The following is a 25,798-nucleotide window of genomic DNA, read 5'->3' on the forward strand; positions in this document are numbered from 1 at the left end:
AAAATGAAAATGATTGTTCTCTGCTGTGAGGCGTTACGAGTAAAATCATCCTGTTAATGTTGTTAGGTAAAAAGTGTCAAAAGATGAATGACTTATGTTTATACTGAAAAAGAGCAACTGGTTGAGCAAACAAAAAAAACATCTAGAAGAGTGCATTCAGTAGAGTGCTTATCTCCGCCAGGTGTGTCTGTGGGCATGCGGGTGGTGAAGCACCTATTGCGACGCCACCACAGCTGCCAGGTGCAACCAGCAGAGATTTGCAAAGTTTTTTGCATAGTATAGCATAGTATGGTATAGTGTTTTCTTATATGCAAAGTTTTTAATAAAGTATTTTTGTTTAGTGTGTTCTCAGTTTTCTTTAAGATACATAGAATAGTGTGATGGTATTGTAACTCCAGGGTTCCCCTTACTGTATAAAATTAATAAGGAAACAATAAATGGGATGATAAGTCCAAACTTTTTAATTTAAACATTGTTATTTATTGAGAACATTTTGTTGTGACACACCACACAAAATAAAACCCCTCTCTATTTCCCTCTCCCCTCCCAAACAAAGAAGAGTTGAATCTCACTCAATTGTCCCTCCTGGCTCCCTTACAGTCAAGATGGCGGGTGAAGCTAACAAAAACGGGGATTTATTCATCTTGTATTGTGCCTAACTTTAGTGGATCATAACATATCGGGTATGGAATTAATCTGCAGATGCTCCAGTTCAAGATGAAACTTTTCTATTGATGTCAGTTTTTGAGCCACAACAAAGGCCAAAATGTGACTGCAAAAGACTAGGTAAGACCTGTCTTTAGCCTAGCCGATTGCCGGACATGCCTTTTGCTATGTCATAGTGCATATCACAAAATGGCAAGGACTGATGAAAAGACAAAAGTCTGAACTTTGCAATAGGCTCATAAGGAATTGTGTCATAAGAAATTGCTAATTACTGCAACCATGAGAGGTCCTGGAGCATACAGTCATAAATATGCACAAAAAATATTAGGCTGATGGGTCTAGTAGTATGCGGGATTAGTTGCAGACAGATACACACATGGACACACACACGCACACACATGCACGACACACAGGACCAAACACATGATCCCCTCCAGGCTTACGCCTAGTGGAGATAATAATATGAAGAGAGAAAAGAAGGAAATTTTGCTTAATTCTTAGTGGGGAAAAAAAAATCACCTGACAGCAATATTTATATGGGCTCTAAACACTCACCACTGAGAATTTTCCATCTCCAAACCACATGACCCATCTGGTTCCCTCAGCAGCTCTGCTTCGTCCCGTCATCCTCCAGGATACGATGTGGCCTGGCCACCACGAGAACCCTCGCAGCTTTCCCCAAACAAGCTCGCCGATGCCAAAACCACGACCGTCCTGCAGCCAAATAATGAGAATCATCCACTCACTATTAACTTCTGGGCATAATTATGAAACCATTTTAAATATTGCCTGTTTCAAGATAATAAAAAAAAAGCAGCACATCCTCAAAACTGAGAGATGGAAATAGGAGATTTTATGGCATTTTTGTTTGAAAAATGATTGAATCAATTATCAAAACAGGTGCTGGTTAATTTTCTGTTGATTGACTAATTGGTTTACAGAGTGATAGTTTAGGCTATAATAACAGAACATCTTTAAACTGAATGCATAAATAACTACATCTAACTTCAGGAAACTCTTCATTTCCCCCCTTAAATACACCATTAAAGGGAAAGTCAATGGATTGTGCACATCAAAGTTTTTGTAGTAGTGCTACATATGTGAGAAGAGTTGTATTAATAGTTGTATAAAGCCTGTGCAAATTATTACTCAAATGACTCCCCTTTTATATTTTGATAACAGTTACACCCTGTATAACAATACTTTATACATATTTGTATATGTTGGAAGCTGTGTAATGCCTACATTGAGTGAAATATACAAACATACTATAAAAAACCTTGTTTTTTATGCTGCAGCATTACATCAATGTAAATGCACTGTGGTTGTATTCTGCATAACTTTACATAATTTTATTTCCCTAAAAATTCAACATGACATATTTGGTATGTTTGTAAACTTTCAGATCTCCATGAAGCTGACAGTTGTATAACAGCCCAAGTGAATAAATTCCCAAAACAAGCATGGCTGCTTTAGTCAACATGGATTAACCCCGGGCTTACTCTAAATCCTGTTTCCAATAGAAATCTCTGTAGTAAAATCCTGGTAGTTACTACAACTGGACATTAATCAGTATCTCAAAATGACTTCACCTCATACTCTGGCTCAGTGTCTGCAGACTTGGGGGATGTCTTGTCTCCACCTCCGATGGCGACAGGCTCAGGGGTCGTGGCCACAGTGGGGGAGGCGGGGTCAGTAGGCTGCTGCTGCTGCTGCTGCTGTGGCTGCTGATGTTGTTGTTGTTGCTGTGGCAGCGACGGCTTTGATTGCTGTTGATACTGAGGCTGTAACTGAGACTGAGTGTGCAACTGCGGCTGAGGCTGCTGCTGTTTTGAAGGCGGCGGGTGCTTGATTATAGAGACCTCTTCTCTCTGGGTCTCTGCTTCCCTCTCCTTGTGATCCTTCATCGTATTCATCGCTGACATCAGTTTGGCCTTTTTCTCTGCCTGAAACACAGCCCAGTGACAACACAGATGAGCTCAGGTCTTTCCAGAGGCTGAATAAATTTTGAAACCAGCTGTACACCTTACTTTTCTAAAATATTAACACATTTTTCAACAAAAATACAGGGTTGTTGTCTTGACAAAAACCTTTACAAGAACTTTGAAATTCAGAAAAATTATTGTTTAAATCAGGAAATATGTTAGACTTTCGCATCGACTCACGGATCTACAAGCATGGCAGCTGAAGAAAAATCTCCCAGAAACTACATTAAAGGTGCAGTGTGTAGAATTTAGCGGCATCTGGCAGAATGGACTTGGCAGAAATGTAATATAATATTCATAAGTATGTTTTAATTAGTGTGTAATCATCTGAATAAGAATTGTTGTGTTTTCGTTAGCTTAGAATGAGCCCTTTATATCTACATAGAGAGCGGGTCCACCGCCATGTTTCTACAGTAGCCCTGAATGGGCGAACCAAACACTGGCTCTACAGAGGGCCTTTTTGCATTTTTTGCAAGTTTTGCAGCCACCATAGGTTCTCCTACACCCTTGGAAGGGATGGGGGTTCAGTTTGTTGCAATCTGTAACCTCACCGCTAGATGATCCAACAGACATATTAGCATTTATTTGGATTCATGTTTCTGACCACTTGACAAATGTAAGTCCAATGTCCCCTCGGTTTTGCACTCCTCCGTCTCTTTGGCTGCTAAATGCTCCACAATGTTCACCAGCTAGTTGCTAATTTTCTCGTTTGGTGCTGAGCAGACAGCGTACGGCCAGTTTATCAGAACTTTTTTGCTCCACTAAAACTAGGTGCCCGCTGCAGCTGGACTCAACGTTGATGAGAGCGGTGTGAGTGAACCAAAACAGTCAAGTTATGGCCTTAAAACCAAAACAATGAGCTCAAAGACGCTAAAATGCTCTGTAGAGCAAGGGGAAACTGCAGAGTCAGGTGATAATTCTCTGTGGGTTTTTCCACTTTGAGTGACACCCATCACATCACATATAGTCATTTGATCCATTGTTAATATAAAAATATTGATTAGTGCAGCTTTAAGTTGAAATGCATGCTACGTGGTATCCTGGCCATGCAGGATTCACAATAACACTATCTTACTAACAGGTATAAACAGAGACTGATGATAATCATTTAGCTGTATAACACAAGTGCTGCTCTCACACAGCTCTGCTGTGTAAGTGCAGAATCTCGATTGTGGGCGACTGAAAGCCTTTGTAAACACGTCTTTATCTCTGACTGTAAGGCCCATTCATCAACAGCACTGTATACAGTAACTCTATAGTGTCCATAGCTGCAGCGTAGAGTTCACTGGGTTTGTGGTACCTGACACTGAACCGCTAGGTCGATCACAGAGGACGAGACGCAGCCGGGACTTAAGCCTCTCACAGTAAATCCCCAACAGCTGCACTCATTCTGATGTCTCTCTCTCTCTCTCTAAAACACACACATGGTAGGACTCGAATGCACACACATGCTAACTTTCTTCTCCTTCTTTCACTCTTTTTTCTTTTAAATACACACCCACACACACACACACACACACACAATATATATCTGCTGTCCCATATGTAAACACGTGTTAGTCATACTATAGGCTCCACGTGAGAGCCATGCACAGCTGTGCTTACTTTCCTCAAGTCTTTCTCAGGTTCTCAGGTCTCACACATACTGTAAATGTCCAGAGCTGAACTGGGTGTGTGGGAAGAGGAGAAAAAGGGCAAGAAGGAGAGAGACAGAGAGAGAGGGAGTATAGCGCAATCCTCCGTCCTCTCTCCCAGTGTGTCTCATAAACAATAGCGCCTTTAAAGTCCCGGTCAAATGAAAAGTACATCTTCCCAGTTTTAATCCTGTGTGCCTGTGTTAATTGTTCATTTATCTCTTGTTATATGCCAAATATATGTCCAAAAAAATCAGTATTGGAGTATTTTCACATCAAATTCCCTGTATTTTCTCTTCTTGTAAAATGGTTTCAAATGTTTGATGACTCATCCTGCAATCAGGGGCGTTTACAAAAGTTGATCCAATCAAATGTGGCTTTGGGCGAGTAGTTAGCCACATCGGTTATATAAAACCGCACTACAGCGTTTGTGGGTCGTAGTAGCTAACGGAGCAATGTGGAGAGAGATAGGATGAGATGTGTGTTTGGATATCAGTGGGCAAAAACTTTGTTTTTCATTTCCAAAACAATGTGGCCGAGGTCTAATTCATTCATCTCTCCCCTCATTCTCCTCCTGATCTAACAACAGGTGAGGGAGATGTGTGTGGAGCCAACAGTCCTCTGTAGCTCTGTATCGCGCTTAACTCTGTAAGCCCTGCCCACTATTTTAGAGATCCAATCAAATGCGAAGGATTTGATTTAAATCCCTCTTGTAACTGAAACCACTCAAATATTCCATTTCACTGGGAAATATGTCACAGTACAGAAGCTAAAGATGCTCTAACTTCCGTTTCACTGGGACTTTAAGGGGAGGTGGTGCCTAGACGGCGTGGGGAGGGGTTTCTGCGCAGAAGAGTAGAAACATGTGCTCTTCAATCAAGAGGCTCTGCTGTGGTTTATAAATATCTGTACTGTAGTGCTGGATGGATGGTTCAAAGCCCTTGGCCATATGTGTTAGGCCTCTTGGCTCCAGCACAAGCACACTGGAGTTAGTGTTCGACAGCCTGCTTGGATGTGTGGTTCCAGATGGTAAACTGCAAAAACTAACAAATGTCAATTAAACTGCTAAATGCGTTATGTGTACAGGGAGAAACAATCTGTAATCATATTGGTGAGTCAGGAGAGTAGTTTCTAGGGCAGACGGGAAGAAGTGGGCTGACTGAGAGTAACTGCAAGAAAGGGTATGAATTTAGTCAGAGTAAGCTACTTCATGTCTGGTGACCTGCAATCACAGGTATACTGAGAGATTTGTAAATGGCAATAAAGCAGCCCAGCTACTGTTACTGTGCTCATTTTGATGTGTTTAGGGGTCAAACTGTCTCCAGAGTTCCTTCCCCTCAGAGCCAATGAGAAAGTGACGCTGAAAATGCCAGTGGGGGGAGGAGAGAAAGTACAGTGGCTATAAGAACCAGATATTTGTCTCTGGACTTTTTCCCAGTTGTAAATGCCCCCTTTTGGGGGCCTCACAGTGTGTGCAGCTCCACCAGCAAGACAGGCCCTCCGAGTCTAAAGGGGAAAATAGGAAAGGAGGTAGTGGAGACACAATGCGGTCTTTATCATTTACGCACGCCTGCCCGTCACTGACAGCTCAGAAATACCACCACTTATATCTGCTGTCACGCTGCGCTGAAGACAAATAACAAAAATGACAGCAGACATACTATAGATATAAACACAGGAGAGCAACTGTGTTTAAACAAGCTCACAGTGAAAACATCTACACATTTTACCCATGTGGAAAAACAGTGTTAATTATTAATATAATGGAAAACTCCTAAGTTACTGTACTTACAGTAATCGTAGGTTTTGCTATGGATAGAAGAAAGGTGAAAACAGAAGCCCTTTAGGCCTCTGGCAGAGTGTAGAGACATGTTGGGTGCACAATACGGGATAATCTGACTTAGAAGTCTGTACAGCATGATACCCTGAGGGCTCAAAGGGTGACAGAGTGCACTGGGAAGCAGAAAAAAAGAGAAGAGATATTGGTCTCTGGGGTGCTCAGATAATACCATAGTATCCAATCTGGGCTATACTTGTTAACAAAAAGGTCACATTTATTGCGTAGCTTCAGTTATTTATAAGACAACAACAGTCTATTATAAGGTTGTTAACTTCAAAGGGAACAACACAAGTGTCAAAGAGTCAAAGAGTCAAAAGTGTAGTTGTTTAAATGAAACACTATCATTGAAAACATTAATAAAATTAAAGTTTTCTTGTGGTATAAACAGATTTTAACAAATTGGATATTAGAAAAAGAGATGATAAAGTAGCAGGAAATGTTTCTACGATCAAAACAAACATGCATTCTGCAAACTCCGAGCAAAGGTAAAAGTTAGATGAAATAAACTGTCACTGAACATTACTTCCTCACACAACGTGACAGCCAGCCTTTGAAGCAACACAAAAGAGTTTGACCTTTGAATGCAGTAGTCTCTCATGCGCAACAGGCTGGAGAGACGCAGCGGGGACTGTTTTGTGTAATTGTTTGATGGATTATACAGTGAGATATGTCTTCAGTGCAACGACCTAAAGCTCATCTGCTGAGCAGGACTGCAGACAAATAAAAAAAAAAAAACTTCCCTTAAGTTACGACAGGTGTAGTTAACTCGAGGTGCTCAGATCAAAAAACTCTGCAAAAACTGATCCTATAACTTGAAAAGGCTGCTTTTTAAAGTGGAGATACTGTCTGAAAATGCACAAGTGGCAGGTTCTGTTGTGCAGCGATGTGGCTAACGCATTCATTAGCCTGATTTTAGCACAGATCCATACAAAGGCTGTGTATTTCACGAGTGGCCTTGGGGGGTCACACCAAAAGAGGCCATCTGGTTCTCATTGTATTGCGTCCTTTTAAGAGATAATTAGGAATATTACCGACACAGCCATGAATACATAAACAGAATTCCCCATGAATCCACAAGTGGAGTTGTTAAAAAAGCTCCCTGAGGAGTGTGCCCGGTTTACTCGAAAGCCCTTTAAAATCTGTTCAAGTAATCAAATTACTGTTCTTACAGTAAATCTATGTCCAACGTCAAACAGAACAAAGTGCATGATAATACAAAGGAAAAGGCTTTGAGGCCTACACAACAATTAGACCTCTTTCCTAGTTCAATTTTCTGTAAGGTGAAATCACAGTGGCTCTGAGAAAACAGCAACATTTCTAGGTAAATATATTTGACCTAAAAAAAAAAATGCTACTCTGACATTTCTAGGCGCTGCTACGAAACAGGAAATAGTTTCAGCACATATTCACCCCACGGGAAAAACTTTTTTCAAAGAAGCAACTTTTTCCCAAACACGGCTAATGCCTGCTCACTCTTCCTTTTTAAAGAGACGGTTTCCCTTTAAGCCGTGCAGAGCAGATGGTCCACAACAACTCTCGTGGAAATACCTGAAGTCAGCATATTCCCCTCACTGTAAGCAGGCTAATCAGACATGCACACTATCCCCCCGTGTTATCAAACAAACAATGCAGTGCACATACCCATACACGCCAGCGCGCAACCCTCATAATCCAGTGTGGGGCTTGAGTTTTTTTCACCCCCACTCTCGGGGTAGAAGAGATCGCTTAAAAAAAGAAAGCATGAACATTTCTTTGTCTGGGAATTCAGGGTCAGGTGATTGCCGACAGGAATTCTGGTTGGCTAGAAAGGACTTGCAAAATGTTGGCAGTGAGCCAAGAGGCTGTCTTGCAAGCAGGGCTGGAAATTTGCTGCAAACCTCATCTTCACCCTCATATCCATAGCACAGAGTTCATTTCCATAGCTGGGGGAGGGGTCAGGAGAAGAATGGGGGAGGGAAACAGAGAGGGAGAGACGGAGAGGTCCACTGTAACACAAGGCACATGAAAAAAAGAGAAAGCCCATTCCTGGAGAAAGTGCAAGACAGCAGTAACCCTTTCAGCCACCATGTCCTCCCTGCTGCAGGAGCATGCAACAACAAAATGCTCTGTGGCAAGAACATAACCCAAACTAAAGAGGCTATGCATTATATTACTCCTCAGGAAGGCTTTGATGCCAAAACAAATCAGTCTTTGTGAAAATTAGATCAAAGCTTGCAATATGCCAGATGAGAAAAAGGGGAAAAAACAGGCAGAGCCACAATTTGCATCTTGCAAATCCCCTTAAATCTCAGCCTTGTAGAGCCACTTGTTCAAGAAAATCCACCTCTCTTTGGAAAATGTGAACTCCCTACTTCCCTCGTATTTTACATTTCACTTGTAGGACCCCGGAATGTCCTGCTAATTTGGCAATATTTCCTCCCTCGAGACATTTTTATGGCCGCTCCCCGAGCCTTCTCCAGAGGAGAGCGGAGGGGGGCGGGGAGACAGAAGAAATGGAAGACCCCATGTTGATACTACGGAGACTCCTCATTATGTAACAGATGAAGTTGCACTACATCACATTACTACTAGGAGTCATATTTAACATGACTAAGTAAGGAGCAATGTGGGGAACTTATATTTATAAGGATTAACTGCATCATATTGCATTGGGAGCTTTTAACAATGTTCCAAAAGGAAATGAGACCTTGGAAAAGTTGCCACATTTACAGAGGAGAGCTGTGTGATCATTCTCAATGCAGTAAAAAAATACTATTCTCATTGATAAAGCATTCTCACCACAAGATCCACAATTTAGTAGCTTTTCTAGAGTTTTTAATCAAGTCACTTGATGACAGTTTGCTCATTTAACAGGTTATTTTTCAAATTTTTCTTTTTCAGAGCACTTTCATGGACTTCTTCTCCAATTTTGACTTAAAAGTTGAAATTTAAAGTGTTTTCTTAATTCTTGAAACAACAACTGACAAAACAATCTCACCACAGTCCACTTAGTAGCTGTTCTAGAGCTTTCAATCATATCACAAGATCTGTCTTAGCAGATAGAGTGTTTGATCCCAAAAATCTGATCAATCGAAAGCTGCAAAGCAGCTAAGAAACTAACTCTGTGCTGAGATTGTTGTTAACTTCTGTTTCCTAGGTCAAGAATAAACATTCAGCTGTTTATTACCTTACTCTACACTTACGTGGACAATTTCACTTGAACTATTTTCCATCAAAGAAATAGTCCCAGTGAAATCAGTTGATAGCAAGGTCTGTGGCTTATACAAATTAACACGGATTTTGTCTCTGGAAAGAGACGATGAGTTTTTCAAAACTTTTGCAAATATCTGGCTCGCCACCATTAGGGGTAAGAGGGAAAATATGTTTTGGGGGAATTTGGGTGAATTGTCTTTCCTCCAACTTAACATTGGAGGAAACACCGAGGTAAACATGGAGGGATTAAACACCGGCATGCATTCCTGGCCACATGGATCTTCTCTGCCAAGCATCCTACAAACCAATGTACAGGCATTTGACAATAGACTGGACAACCTCTGTGCCCACATCAGTTTCCAATGGGATATCAGTAACTGTAATGTCCTTTGTTTCACTGAAACTTGGCTAAAGCCTGGAATACCGGACAGCGCCATTCAAACAGGTGCCTCTTTTTCTGTATACCGATCTGACAGAACAGAGGACTCTAGCAAGAAAAAAGGAGGAGGCATGTGCTTTATGGTGAATAAGGATTGCTGTGACAGTGGGAATATTAAAATGCTATCCCGTTCCTGTTCACCTAATATGGAGTTATTGTCGATCAAATGGAAACCACACTTCCTACCAAGGCGATTTCCGTTGGTCAGTCTATGTTCCACCACAGGCGAGTGCAGATGCTGCCCTGTCAGATCTTTGCAAAGAGTTGAACTGCTCACAGACCAGTTATCCTGCTGCCACGCTCATTGTAGCTGGAGACTTCAATCAGGCTAACCTTAAAAAGTTATGCCTGACTTCCATCAACATACTGACTGTGCCACAAGAGGAATAAACACTCTGGACCACTGCTTCAAGCCATTCAAAAACGGCTATAGAGCGGAAATGCTACCCACATTCAGTGATCATGCGGCCATCTTCCTGAAGTCAAAGTACGTGAACAAACTCTGATGCATTCCCCCCATGATGTGAGAGGTCATGAAATGGTCAGGTGAGTCAGAGGCCGCCCTACAGTCTGCACTATATGACTCAGTCTGGAGCACGTTCCACGACAACCACCGTCAACGTCACCAATGACATCAATGGATTCACTGAGTCTGTGGTGACTTTAATTTGTGAAACAACAGAAGCAACTGTACCCAAAAATACAGTTAAATCATTCCACAAACAGAAACCATGGATTACCAGAACCATCCTGGATGCCGTAAACACACTGTCTGCAGTCTGGAAACATGGACAATTATAAGGCACCATCCTTCAACATAAAAAGAGCAGTAAAGGAGGCAAAAAGGGACTATGGGAGGAAAGTGGAACTACAATTCCAGGAGGGTAATCCCAGAAGCATGTGGCAAGGTCTAAGAACCATGACAGATTACAAGCCCACACCTGCACCCCCTTGTCAAGTGCTAATGCATCTCTAGCAAGTGAGCTAAACAACTTTTATGCTTGCTTTGAGGCCATCGGCAGCCAAAAAGCTAAAACAGCTGAAGCAGAGGTTAATGGATGGGTGGGTGCACCTTTCACACCTCATCACCTTTTCTGAGCATGATGTCAGGAGGACTTTCAAGTGTGTGAACACCAAGAAAGCAGCGGGACCAGACGGTATCAGTGGGTGGGTCCTCAAACTATGTGCTGACCAACTAGCGCTGGTGTTCACAATGATTTTCAACCTGTCCCTGGCTCAGTCTGTCATACCCAAGTCCATCATTCCTGTGCAAGAAAACAAGACCAGCCTGCCTGAATGACTACCGTCCAATGACACTCACGTCTTTAGTGATGAAGTGCTTTGAACGGCTGGTCAAGGATTACATCTCCTCCTCACTATCCAGCACACTGGACCCACTACAGTTTGCCTACTGTCCCAACCAATCAAAGAAGGACGCCATAGTACACATCCTCCACATCACCCTATCTCACCTGAAAAAGAAAGGGAGCTATCTGAGATTACTGTTCATTGACTATAGTTCAGTGTTTCACACCATAGTTCCCTCCAGGCTTGTCACAAAGTTCAAGGACCTGGGATTAAACACCTCACTGTGCATGTGGATCCCTGACTTCCTGATGGGCAGACCCCAGGTGGTGAGGGTAGGCAGACACACCTCTTCTACCCTCATCCTTAACACAGGAGCACCCCAGGGTTGCATTTTGAGCCCCGCTGTACTCGCTGTACACACACGAATGTGTAGCCACTTTCGACTCTGACACCATCATCAGGTTCGCTGATGACACAACTGTGGTAGGCCTGATCACAGATAACAATGAAAAGGCCTACCTGAAGTAAGTAGAGGACCTGGCCCTTTGATGTCAGGACAACAACCTACTCCTGAACGTCAGCAAGACTAAGGAGCTGATAGTGGACTTTGGGAAGAAGCAGGAAAGGAACTATGCCCAGCTTAATATCAACAGGTCCTCAGTGGAGAGGGTGGGGGTCAGCAAGATTCAGGAGTTGACAGTGGACTTAAGGAAGAAGCAGGGAAGGAACTACGCCCCCTTAATATCAACAGGTCCTCGGTGGAGAGGGAGGACAGCTTCAAGTACCTTGGTGTCCATAATCATCGAGGGCCTGACCTGGGCACTGTATACTGACTTGGTGGTGAGTAAGGCAAGGCAAAGGCAAGGCTGTTTCACCTCAGACACCTGCGTAAATTCTGGGTATCCCCTAAAAACAGCACTGAGCTGGACTGCAAGGCCCTACAAAGAGTAGTTCGTTCAGCAGAACATACAATAGGTAGTGCTCTACCCTGCCTACAGAGTATTTACACCAGGCACTGCAAGAATAAGTCTAGGAGAATTATTAAGGATCCCAACCACAGAGATAACAGCCTTTTCTCCCTGCTGTGGTCGGGAAGAAGGTACCAGATACACCAGGCCATCATGCTAAGGTCACTGGGATCCTAAATGAGGTCACTGCCAAACACTGACTGATGCCCCCCACCCACCCAATAATACACATATATTTATTACTATTCCTATTCTACAGTATTTAAACTATTTTAATGCACTGATGGGATTACATTTAACTGTGATTGTACCTTATATGATTACATGTGATAAACAAACTTGATTTATTGATTGATTGAGCTGACTTTTAAAACAGAATCATCTTTCTTCAGCTTCATGACATCAAACACAGTCAGAAAGATACAAATCTAAAATTACAGCAACATTTTCATTCCAGAGGCATGAATCATGTCAAGGCATCAAACAGATGTAATCACTGCAGCTGCATGTGATCTGTCCTCTGCTAATACAATAGACAGAACAAAGCCAGGAAATGCAGGAGCCGACCGAGCCAACAGCCCTGGAAATCCACTGAAATAAATGGTACCTTCATGAGATATCAAATGACCCATCAAATACACTTGGCCGTGAACACACCACAAGCCCTACCCTGAACCCTGGCAGCTGTAGTCCACGCCTGTTGCTCACACTGCTGTCTATCGTCCCCCTGAGACGGTGGCTGGGACAGAGTTGGGGTACTCACCTCCATCTTCCACTTGGCCAGCCACTCCTCTCTGGTCCGCTTGCTAATGTAATAAGGGTCACCAGCCTGGAAGGTTACTCTGGGCATGGGCCTCTGACGAAGGCTGATCTCCCAACCAACTCCCCCTCGCAGCCTCCCTCGACCTCCCTGTTTAAGGTGTTACAAAAAAAAAAAGTTAGCTACTTGTTTTTGATTCTTTCTCTCGAAAGGAGGCATCCAGATTTACAGCAAATCTGTGCGTCCAATCTGTCCTAGAGCCTGTGAGACAGACTCTAGTTAACAAGTGAGTAATTTGCAGTTGAAGTGATGGGGTTGTCTAATTTCTAAAAAGATGATGACTCACATGTTGGTGTGCTGTGCTATGGTGCTATCAGCTTGTGATTGGTTGGGCAGCAATAAGTGATGCCACAGTGTCTAATCACAACTCCCTGGCAACAGTCTCAAGGTCAACAGCACCAACTGATACGATAAGCTCCCAAGTGTATTTGATATTTCAAATCTATACACCATTAGGTACCATTTCTTTCAAGTCCAAAGGCAAGAGAACTACTCAGCTTTTTCTGGACCTTGATGATATGCAACTATGCAAAGCCTCTAGTCTAGCAATGGTGTACATACGGTTATACATCCAGTTCAAGCTTTCGCCATACATTTGTGGGAGAGCAGAAGGCAAAATGTTCTTTATCATTTACTTGCCAGAGTTAGATGACAACCACTTTCATATCTGTCCCTTCAATATGAAACTGAAGCCAGTAGCAGTTAGCTTAGTGTAGCATAAAGACTAGAAATAGGGGGAAACAGCTTGCCTTGCTCTGTCCAAAGGTAAAAACAAAATCTGCCTACCAGCACCTCTAAAACTCATTAATGAACATGTTATAGCTTTGTTAAATTCAAACAAAAAAATTGAAGAGTTAAAACAAGTTGTGGAGTTACAAGGGGTTACGTTACATATGACTACCTTTGGACAGAGCCAGACTAGCTGTTTCCCTTTGCTGCCAGTTTTTAAGCTAAGCTAATCTGATTGGCTGCTGGCTCCAACTACATATTGAAAGAACAGATATCAGATTGGCACCAATCTTCTCATGTAACTATCGGCAAGAAAGCGAATAAGTGTATACAAAATGTCAGACTATTCCTGCCCAGTTAAAGTCATGCAAAACAACACCTAAACCTCCCTTCATCAAGCATACAACCTGTCCTACAATAAAAAGTACATAATAAAAGAAAAAGAAGGAAATTGCTGGATGATGATAACATACCAGTATGATCAGATAAAGAATCTACCTATAGTTAGTATTTCTGCTACAAAAACTGTCTGTTTTCAAGTCAAGAAAAGTGCTTTTGCCTCTGTTCAACCCTGCGCCACGGTTATCTGTCATGCTGGCAAACAGAGGATTCAAGGTCGGTGACAGGTCGGTAATTCGCCCCCAAAAGGCAGCTAGAGCCTTGGCAAGTGTGAAAGACACCTCAAGAGTTACATCAGCCAGAGAACAAAGACACAACAGAGCAGAAATCTTACCTCGGTCTTGACTGCATCACCGCCATCCTCCTCCTTGTGCTCCACATCTAGAGAGAAGACAGCGACACAATGGATGGCCTGAATCATTCATAGGAGAGTGGAAATTGGCCACATCGGTTTTCCTTGTATCTGTGTTTAACCCGAGTGGCCTCTAATTCATCAATAAACCATATGACACATTTATTAACCCAAATTGTTAAGCTCACCCTTCACATAATCCCATTAACAATGCATTTGATCAAATTAAAGTCAAATTGATAAAACTGCTCAGAGATACTGGCTCGGGAAACTCCTTAAGCGTGCTCATAGTGCAAATTCGTCTGTGATCGCAGGAGCTTGTGCACTCAGGTGCCATATGAAGGTTTGATGCAACCCAGAGGGTTTGGAGTAGCTGCCCAGGTTATGATGAGTGTGGAGAGGGGCCAGGTTTACTTTGGCAAATGTCACACTTCTGACCTTATATCCCCCCTTCATGAGAGACACAGCTGGTTGCTATTAGCATGGCCCCTCCCACACTACTGACACTGAGCCGTAAAGGCAACAATATACTGCTTCACTTCTGTGACTCTGGGGCCGTATATAATCTCCCTGCCAATCTCCACAGAATCTACAGGATCAAGACATGAGTCTCATCTTGCTGCAGTTGAGTTATGTAGAAGTGGACTACAGAGATACACAGAAGCTCGTATTTGTCTGTATTAGGAAAAGAAAACAGCAGTATAGCCGACAACATAGTTATGCGTATTACAGTAGTGAAAAGTAATTAATTTACACAAAAACTCTATTTAAGTACATTTTTTGGTACATGTACCTAAGGCTACTTATGTTCTTTCTTGGCCTCCGAAACAGCACAAAACAATATCAGCACAAGGCCCATTTAGTAGCTTTTGGCTGCTGGAGCTTTCTATCACCTGATCTTCATTAGCAGGTTTCACTGGACAGCAGTGCATAATGAGCTGCAACTTTTTCAATACTGATTCATCTGCAGATTATTTTCTTGATTAATCAATTAACATATCAATCTATAAAATATTAGAAAATGTGAAAAAATCCCACTAAAGGTCATCTGTTCCTTAGCCTTTGTTACTAAAGTTGGCTAAATTTGTTCCATAAGTTGTTTGTGTTGTCCTCTTGCACATTTTTAATAAAGAATGAGAAAAAGAAGTGATATCATACTGCTATTGTTTGTTTACGTAGCCTCCGGAAACTAAACTTGTGAACTGTAAATCATGTAAAGATATTCCAGTAGAGCCCTAGAATATAAATATAGACCTGGAAGTGTGCATGATATGTCACCTTTAAGCAACATTTTTTTCATGCAAGGCTTTTACTTGTAAATGAGCTTTTTTTATTTGAAGTATTGCCACTTTTAGTTAAGTAAAGGATCTAAATACCACTGATGGATAGTAAGCATTCAAAACTCTTGATCACTATCAACACTTTCCTTATAAAGACAAACATTGTGCACAGGAAATAAAATGCCCATATATACAGAGGAAGTTGCAAAACCAAAAGTGAGATGTGCAGCAGGGTAACGACCATCAAAAATAGCACAGAAATGTGCGCTGAAACCGCAGTCTAATAAAAATGTCTTAAACATAATAAAAGCTACAGTTGGGATTTCCCATTAACCTGGCCATGATTTAACATCTGGAGGTCCACAACAACAAGGGCATGTTATTCATTCAGCATTGTTTTCCTGTGTTCAGTAGAGCAGAGAGGGGTTAGCCAGGGAGCATGGATACCACCCAACTGAAACACTAGGACGGCAGTCAGGATTCATGATTCATGAAAAGTTTTTCACCCTCAGCGGCAGCAGAAAAACAGATAAAGAAGCCAAAATCAGCTTCATCACAGAAGCCCAGAAGACCAACACCTCTGGTATCACTTTCACAATGTTTAATTTGAATGTAAGCAAGTGTTTCTAAAAGTGTGCGGGCTCAGTGCTATGACACCAGTGGAGTGTACACACATCATTCAGGCAGCTGTGCCCTAAATTAGCATGATGGCACAGCCTGAGTAAACATGACTATCTGCTGAGTCCGAGCCCAAACACTATCATAACACTTGAAGCCTGAGAGGCTAAGGACAACTTTTGATGGCATGTTTTCTGCACAGCCAACACTGGCTTGTTAGTGAAGTACCCTACAGACCTGTCCAAACAATAGTCCGCTCTCTTAGCAGCCTCTTCAAGTTGGTTCCATGTGTAGCTGAGCCCCCCTGCCTCTCCCTCCCCCTTGCTCTTTTTTTCCATCCCTCTCTCTCCTGGTCTCCTCTTCCTCATCGGGAATAAGTGACTATATAACAAATCGGTGAGGCGGTGCGGACTGCCAAGGTCACTGGGTTTGTGAGGGGAGCTGGCTAATGTTGCCCACAGAGAGTATACCTTGCCAGTTTGAGCGGGTTCCAGCTCTCGTATTGCTGGAGCTCAGTTCCACTCCAGCCGGAGCTCAAATCCTTCCTGTGCCCTCCAGATGGATAACAGAAACCCTGTTTAGCTGGCTATCGATCCACCACACTGCCTCCCACCAAGGTCCTCTCTGAGATGAATATACCAACACTCCCTTTAGTCAAACTTGTTTAATTACGCCATTAATAAATCCCTGCATGTCCATCTTTGTGAGAGTCAGATTAGTTGTTAAGTACTTTTAAGGTAAATCTAATCTTTCTGCTGATGTAATCTCGATTAAAAGTCTATGTGGGCCTGTTTTTTAAGATTGCACATGTCTACTCCTGTCGGTCTTTTCGCCATTGCCGCCCTGAGTGCCTTTTACTGACTCATTCCTCCATATGATTTTAATGTCCTGACTCCTGAATGCATGAAATCATATAAATGCTGTTTCAGTGTTTCACAGACATCAAGCATTACTTACTAACTGATGCAAAATACCAATTTGTTGCACGAGCCTGCAAACAGCAAACTATCCAGCCTGCATCATGATCACACATTAAAACGTGATTGCTGATCCCTGCCTGCAGCCTTGAAAGAAAAGAAAATGTGTCACAAACATCTGCTGCAGGTCTTGTGGGAGCTGCGGACCCTGCACAGACCTCTCAGAGTGGAAGTCTTTTCTTTGACTTTGTGGCTAACACAGTGTTTATACTAACCACCTAGTTCCTCTTTCTGTTCATTCCCAGCAGTCTACTGTTTGTTGCTTCTGTTTAAAATGTAAAATACATCACTTCTTCTTGTGTGTCAGATAATGTTTTTGTACAAAATACCTAACTGATACTGGGGTGTTTAAAACTAAATATGTAAAACTTTTTTATTAATCTAGTATAATAAAATCACTGATGACTCTCTCAATCTAGGCTATTGGCCATCGCTATTTATATACCTGGCTGTTGACACAACTACGTCTTTCCACCAAACAGGGGCTTCAGGTTTTAACATCATGGAAAGAGGCTGCTGCAAGATTTAATATGGAGGACTGTGCAGATGATCAAGTGAAATAAACATGTTCAATGACCTTTGTGATCAAAAACAATGCATTTTATGGCTGAAAAGGCTAGAAGCTGTCTAGATACATATCAACTAAGAACAGTATTGTAGGGTTACGATAATAGTAACCATATAGTTAGAATAATAACCAGGTGCATCCTCAGGTGATTATAACAGCTTATAAAGCATCATCTGTCCCTTAAAAAATTCATTACCTGGTCACACTCTTCTGTCACAACTTGCTTTCAGTCTATGTCCTCAAGTATTTCATAGCGTTATGTGCAATATAATAACCGCTAATGCTTGCACAGTTTAGCTTATTTAAAACATGATACACAGATCATCTAAAGCGGATTTGACGTTATTAGGAGCCCTGCTGAAAGTTAACAATTTTGAACATTTTTTTTAAATGTATTTATCATCATCAAGGTTAAAACATTGAATCCAGATTTTTGTTGTGGCCACCGTATTCACGCCTTCATCATACTATAGCTGAGCAGCATTGGACCCGAACTAAGACTTGAGAGCAGGGTTGTGTTCCTGGTTCGGAAAGCCCGTTTTGATCCATTCAAACCACAAGCAAACAGAGATCCTGGTTCTTGCTTCCAAGTGAAGTAACAGATCCTAGAAGTGCGGATCAGGTGGATACAGAGTGCAGACTCAGTTTGTAAAGAGTTCTGGGCACGACGCCATCCACCTGGCAGGGCCCCCTGACAGGGAGGCGGCCACAACAGAGACCTGCCAGCTCCCAACAGAGGCTCGTTGCCAGGAGACGAGTCGCTCCTCCCCTGGCTTTATTTACTGCACTCCTCATCAAGGTCATAGCCGATGTCGCTACGGCCGAGAGAAGGGCGAGAGAGGCACGTGGCTGAGAGAGAGAGAGATGGATTGGGCTAAAAAGTAGGAGAGGGTGGGCCGCTAAGTGATATGGTTAATCTCCATCTTGGACTTAAAACTACCTGTCAGCACCACTCTCTCCCAACAATGCCTCACTGATTTATATCAGTGATGCCCTGTGGCTGGTGCTGATTCAGTGGTGTGTGCTCAAATTAAATTTGAAATGGTTTTGCATAATAAAATGTAAAATCATTTTCACTTCATGTTATTTCAGTTTTTGGACCACAACATGTAACGTCACCTTTTTAAATGCTACTTCTTAAAGCAGGAAAATCTTCGAATTGCTGCTTCTATTCTTATTACTAAGGAAGAGAAACTTTTTTGCAGAAATAACTTAAACGATTACTTGATTATTGATTGATTTGAGTTAGATTTTTAGCATCTAAAAAGATGTTTTCACCTTTAGACTTTGGGATCCACTCTCCTTGTTGCTACATTATTTCACATCTGGGCTATTTCCTTTTTCTTTTACACTGGAGCTGCTTCCTTCTGCATTATAACTTTCATCTTGGTCACATGGTGCACGCTGCACATTCAAATGTCAACTGTTTGAACATACTGAAAGAGTTTGATAAACCACACCAAGACAGAAGAAGTGAAATATAGCACACATAACATTCGATATAATACCTATAATTTGATTATTAGCAGAATAAACGTAATTATGTCTGATTTATTTACAGCAGCAGTATCATGATTACAACACTCTTAGCCTCTGTGTTACTAATCCTGGCAGTGTGAGTGCGGAGTGGAGCTGCATAGACCCATTCACTCTGACATCCATTTACAGTTCATTACTCAACATCTTGTACTAGTCACACGCACATGACTTTCCCTGCTGGATCCATGGAGAGCAGATCAAAAGATAGCGAAGCTGAACAAGTAGAAGCCAAAACTCACATTTGGTTGGGCGCTCCAGTTTCCGCCTCCCTCGTTTCTTGCGCGGGGTCGTCAGGCAGTCGTCCTTGTGTTTCTCTGAGTCCTGCTCGTCCTGGCTGGGCAGGAATCCGTTCTCCTGGGAAGGGCTCAGGCTCTGACCCTGGGAGCTGTCCTCTGCCCTGCAGGAGGAAGGGTCTCTCGGGATCCCGTTCTCCACTTCCCTCTTCTCCTGTTTGGGGAAGCAGGCGTCAGACGTCCTGTCTCTGTGCCCGCCTACGTCTCCATTGTGGACCTGTGCCATGGACGGCCTTCCCACCCCAGTGTAGCTGTTGTTGCCCACGCCCACACCATCTTTGAAAGAGACGCAGCTCTCGACCTGCAGGCAGGGGAAGAGGAGGTTGAAATGTTAACATCCTGGCGATCTATCAGCTTTATCTTTATCAGATTGTTATTGCAGGAGCAGTATGTTCCAGTTTGATATTCTGAAGGTGCACGAAAGTGTTGTGCCCGAGTGTGCCTGTGCCACCCAAATCTCAAGCAGGCACACCCAGCATAATCATAAAAAAAATACAGCCAGACTGGGCTGTACCCGTTCATTGGTGCATTTGAACTCCTTGCCTGCTGAGTCGCTGATGACTACCCTGCACCGCCCTGATTGATGTAATTTTTTAACTGTGACAGGCTGTCAGTTCTGATGCTCAAGTGATGTGCAGTGTCACACTTGACTCAAGTTTTTTTTGGCGGTAGCCAAAATGGACATTCAAAAAAATACCAGTACAGGAGCAGGAGTGAAAGCAGGTAAGATAATGCTACTGCATTTCTGTGAAAGACAGAGCATGGACTTCAAAACCATGAGTCAGATGCACCCTGTATTTCTGTCTGTCTGTATCTTTATCTCTTCGTTTGCTGTGGTTTCTTTTGTTCTGGTTAAACGTCCCGCTGTGGCTCTCTGTGTGTACCATTATTTAACTCTTTGCTGTGCTGATGCTGACGGTTTGTAGCTCTTATTTTGCACTGTTTGTTGTTCGTCTGAATGCTGAAGCTGTTGTGTTGTCACCCGCCGAGGCTTTAATAAGTGGTTTGCTGGTCGTTAAATCATTTGGGTGTATTCCAGAAAGCGGGTTTAGTGAAAACTCTGAGTTTGTTCACTCTGAGATGAGGGGTCAGTTACCGTGGTAACTGACTCTGTGAGGCTAACCTGCTCACTGGCAGGGTTTCTTCAACAAACCCAGAGTTTCTCTCTGTCTCCTCCCTCTTACAGAGCCAGACATGCTGTTTCATTTCAAGAATCATGTCAGAATCTATCTCAAGTTTTTAAGTTCATCAGTCATTTCTGTGAACAGTGGTTTTTGCCCTCACGTTCAAATATACCACAATGTGAATTCCCCCTCGGTTCAGAGTAAAACCTCTACATGTCCTTCTGTTCTAACACTGTGACTCTGTGCACACAAGACAGTTCCTGCACTGAAATGTTCATTACTCATAATGTATAATCTCAATTTAAGATTTAAAAAATCAGTATGAAGTTTCAGGCATGTAGGAACAATGAATAATTATCTCTATCACTCATGATGTGGTATAATATCAGAGATTATATGTCAATATTTCTGAGTGAGCAGGATCGAGCAGCATCACTGAATGCTGCTGAGCCAAGATACAAATATGTCTAAAATTTTAAAATCTTTTAACCTCAATGCCTTTTCAAGTGCAAATCACCAAACACATGACTGGATCAGACTTAGCTTACAGTCATGTGTCTCTGTCTTTGATCTATATATATATATTTTTTAAATCTTTAACAATATTTTTCATCTTCCGTTGCTGCCTCCTGTGATTTGTCCCCGGTCAGATTGAAGCTGAACAAATATATTTAAAATGTAATGAAGGCTACAGCCTGATACACAGTCAGATTCCACCACTTTATCACATTGAGGAAATGTAAGTCTGGTAAATGATAAATTAATGGACAACACTGAATGAAAAATTTATTGACACTTTTCCCTGCTCTGACTCAAGCTCTTTCTTTTTTTAAAGATAAATGTGCATCATCTGCATACACACGCACTAATATATCTACGTCCACTGGATTAAAATAGAGGCTCGGCCTTTTATTTACATGTTGCCATGGTGAATCTTAGCATCGAGGCTCCATTGATGATGCCTATTTTCATTCACCACACACGTACTTAACTCAAGCGTGAACACACTCGTTTTAGCGTGAACTGAATCCGATCAGCTGTTCTGAAACCGAAAACTCTGAGTTTCCCGTCTTGGGGTTCATCAACTCACAGTTCACAATTTGACTCAGATTTTGTTGAACCTGTTTTCTGTAATGGACCCCTGTTTCCGCTGCTTGTCTGTGATGCGTGATTGTTTCGGGCTGCTGGGTGGTTCATTCACAACTTGTTTTCAAGCTGTGTTGTATAAATTTTAGTAGCTAACTACAGTACTGTAAGCCTTGATGGATATTTTTTGCATGTCAAGCATATAAATGAGGGTGTGTAAGTCATGTATCTGATACATGCATTGATATTTTTTATGTGAACATAAGTTTTTAGATCTGTTGATGCAGAATTCAAACCTGTAACAGAGTTTAAGCTTTGTTGGTCTGCCTATATATTTTTGTTTGCTAAGTAAATCATAGAATTGTGCAAGAGCCTACTTATGGTATGTGGATTGCACACCCAGATCTTTCAGAGAGATTTATAACAAGCAATGAGATATTGTTCCATCATGTCTTGCTATGGGATGAAACTTAAGCTGTGCAGGAAGCAGAAACAGAAAAACAACATTAATTCACATTTTAAGCTCAGTTTAATAAAGCATCCACACTATCTGGGGACATTTCTAAAACTTTTGTGATAAATGTCTTTGGATTTAAAGCAATGTCAAACCTACGATAAGTAGTTGGTCCCGTGCGTACTGTAATGTGCAAATACTGCTAGAATTTATTTCACAAAAATCCTCCAGCTACATTTCTGTGACTCCTCTCTGATTTTCATTCAAATCCGCTAAAGTCTGGAAGCATTGGAAATGACACATCGCAGCTCAGTGGATGTTTCTTATTGTTTTAAACCTTGAATATGTGCTGACATATGTAAGTCATACTAATGTGTTTTTTGTATAAATTTTGCTTTTTGATGGTAGAAGTTTTGAAATGTTCTTGGCTGAGGGAGGGATACTGAATATAATGATAACTTATAAATGAAGCTAAACTTGGTTAATCTCACACTTTGCTATATTGTTGGATACATAATGCTTACTAAATGTATGTAAGTGGCATGCTGTCAGTTTGTTTTTGCCAATTAAAGGAGAAAACTAATACTAATACTAAGGAGATCTTAAAACAAGAGTACAAAACTGTTATGGTTGATCTACAGATCACTTTGGTTCTTGCACTCTTTATATCCCACAGGAACAGCTAAATTAATATTTCTGGCTACGCCAGTGGTTATGACATATCACTGGATATACTGTAGCCAGCTGTGCAGTAAACAAAACCTTTCAGGATTTACAACAAATCAACCAGTGCACTTGAAAAAAGGTCATCTGAGTGAGTAACAATAAAACAGTTGGCACCATCAGAGTGAGGATAAGCACTCTTCAGCCTCTGTTGGCTAAATGGGCTATTTGAAAGAAAATGTGAATTAAAGCATTCATCCATTTCATATTAGATAAGCTTAATTTCATCCCTTAAGCCTCTTCAACCCTATCTGGACAGAATCAAACATAGAGCTCAACTTCTACACTAATTAGTCAGTGAATTATGGCATTTCCCATTCAGCTCTGTTAAACTAGAGTTGTAAACTTCAAAGCTGTGCCAGTAAATCTGCTGTACAGCCATTAACTTGCGAGTGAGGACTGGGGGGGGGGGTAACATTACAGTTCATCAGGTACACTACTGAGCTTCCTGTAGTCAAGCATTCTTCATTACAGCAGCATGGAAATATGTCAAGAATGTTGGCTGTTTGACAACGAAGACGCTTTTCACTCCGTCCAGTATGAAACGCCCAGTTAAACTATTTCATTCTATGCAGAGGAGTTACTCTAGTAAAAGAGAGCTGACCTACATATAAACCTGCAGTTTAAGTTAGAGCTGCAGACATGCAGTTGTTACACCTTGCTTTACCTAAAATAATAAAAAAAAAAAGCACCGACTGTCTTGAAAGACCTAGAAAAGATTCTTTTCAACTCTAAATGTTGAATAAACGTGACACAAGCTGTGTGTCTCGATAGTGTCTCTGCTCCTGACTATAAATAGCCATAAAAACACACTTTCTCAGACAATCCCATTACTGGGTCACCAGGAGCAGAAAGTGGAGCACGTCTTGTGAGATCAGACTGTCAACACGACATGACAGCAGTGCTGAAGCTTTCATCTCTCGTAGATGTAGGTACAGCACTTTGCATTTAAGGCAGGCGACAGTAACACCCTAGGAGGCATTTGTCTTTCAGCAGGCACTGTTTAGCAAACAGACGACCCTTTGCTAGAAGCTAAAAGGTCAAATGGAATCTGGTTCTTGCACACTGAATAGGCAAACACCATGTAAAACTAGCTTTGTGACCCAGAGACCTATAAAACGTCTTTGTAATGAATGCAATGCAAATTATGTAGAGCAAAAAAAAAAAATCTGTGAAAGTCGTACTGTATCATAAAACAAAGCTACATCAAGCCAAACTTGGTTTTTAAGCATTCCTCACAGGCCGCAAACTCTAAATGACTTCATCATTGTAGTAACTGAGAGCAAATTAACTGTAAACGTTGAACAGTTCCTCTCATACAAAGAGCGCCGCTCTACTAAATCTGTTTGACACGATGAATGAAAACAACAAACCCACAGCTCAGTCAATATTAATAATCTGACTCGATTCATAACTAGAGAAAGAGACTGCGTAGTGTGTGTGTGTGTGTGTGAGTTCAGGCAAATATACACACAAAAGCAAACAGACACACAGAAAAACATGAACAAACTCAGGAAAAACATGCTCTCTCACACACACACACACACACACAAACAGTACACACAACTGTTGCTGAAAGAATTACGCAACAGATTAGTGACCCAGTGAACTAAATGCGGCCCCTGCCAGAGGTCAAAGGTCACAGTCGAAAAATCAGGCAGCTCAGACAGGCAGACAGAGGTCAAACAAAACACTGACAACCTGATCTAATGTACTGCTGCAGCATGACAAATTACACACCTCCATACTACAACATGTAGTGGTACATAAGAGGATGGATAAATTATTTGTTATAGTTATTACATTAATTCATGCTGTGTTTACTTAAAAAATACACATTTATATGAACAGAATATATCTGTGGGTAAATGTGTCTATTTGTTAGACAGCCGGCTGGTTGCTATAGTAATAGTGACAATCCATTCATCATTTAAGTCATTTTTCAAATAAAAGTGCTAAACATTGCCTTGTTCCAGCTTCTAAATTGTGAGGATTTCCTGCTTTTCTTTGTCTTATGTCATATTAAAGTATTATTAATTGTTAATATGTTTGGATTTTTGACTGTTAGTTGGACAAAATGAGAACATTTAAAATATCACCTTAGGCTTTAGGGAAAGTTTGATGAGCATTATTCACTGTTCTCTGTTATATTATAGGTCAAACAATTATTAGAGTAATCAAGAAAATAGCCTGCAGATTAATTAATAATGAGAATAATCACTGGTTTTGGCCCTAATTGATTTTCCTCTGGAATAGAAAAGGTGGAATGACTCCAAAAAAAAAAAAAAACAAAAGATGCCAAAAATGGCAGCATATTAATAGATTAGCAATTGAAAACTGAAAGCAAACTCTGTCACGCCACTGCCTTCAGATATGTTTTTTAAAATTAATAAAAAAATTTGACATTTTGGGAAGTATATGCTTAATTGCTTACTTGCCCAGGATTTAGATAAGAAGATTAACACCATTCTGCACAAATATGAATATAGAGCCAGCAGCCAGTTAGCTTAGCTTAGCATAAAGAATGGAAATAGCAGGAAAGAGCTAGTTGGCTCAAAGGTAACAAAATCCGCCTACCAGCACCTTTAAAGCTCTCTAATTAACCCATTATATCTCACTCATTTAAATGTTAAACATTCATGTTGAACAAAAAAATGTGTTTATCTATCATAGGTTTTCTCATAGTTTTTAGGATTGTATGATAATTTAGCGCAGATTCATTTCTGAAACCCCAGCTGAGCTTTTTTTAACCTTCTAAACTTAAAGATTCAAGATTTCGTTTATTGTCATTTTCTTGTGTATTT

At 41.4% G+C, this 25,798-nt stretch overlaps 1 protein-coding gene across 5 annotated transcripts in view; it reads right to left on the reverse strand.

The window, feature by feature from the left end:
• The window catches only part of dnmt3ab (DNA (cytosine-5-)-methyltransferase 3 alpha b), a 54,877-nt gene that overhangs the window by 16,460 nt on the left and 12,619 nt on the right, over nucleotides 1-25,798 (reverse strand). For 3 of the 5 annotated variants that reach the window (XM_067615135.1, XM_067615133.1, XM_067615134.1), the window contains exons 4-8: nucleotides 19,554-19,908; nucleotides 14,315-14,361; nucleotides 12,796-12,942; nucleotides 2,259-2,612; nucleotides 1,222-1,380 (exon numbers count right to left, since the gene is read on the reverse strand). In XM_067615135.1, coding sequence (XP_067471236.1) covers nucleotides 1,222-1,380; nucleotides 2,259-2,612; nucleotides 12,796-12,942; nucleotides 14,315-14,361; nucleotides 19,554-19,908 — 1,062 coding nt within the window. The remainder of the gene's footprint in view (nucleotides 1-1,221; nucleotides 1,381-2,258; nucleotides 2,613-12,795; nucleotides 12,943-14,314; nucleotides 14,362-19,553; nucleotides 19,909-25,798) is intronic. The other 2 variants (XM_067615137.1, XM_067615136.1) reach the window with 1 other exon arrangement.

The sequence above is a fragment of the Thunnus thynnus genome, chromosome 16 (genome assembly GCF_963924715.1).
Source record: "Thunnus thynnus chromosome 16, fThuThy2.1, whole genome shotgun sequence".
In the NCBI taxonomy this organism is placed as follows: Eukaryota; Metazoa; Chordata; class Actinopteri; order Scombriformes; family Scombridae; genus Thunnus; species Thunnus thynnus.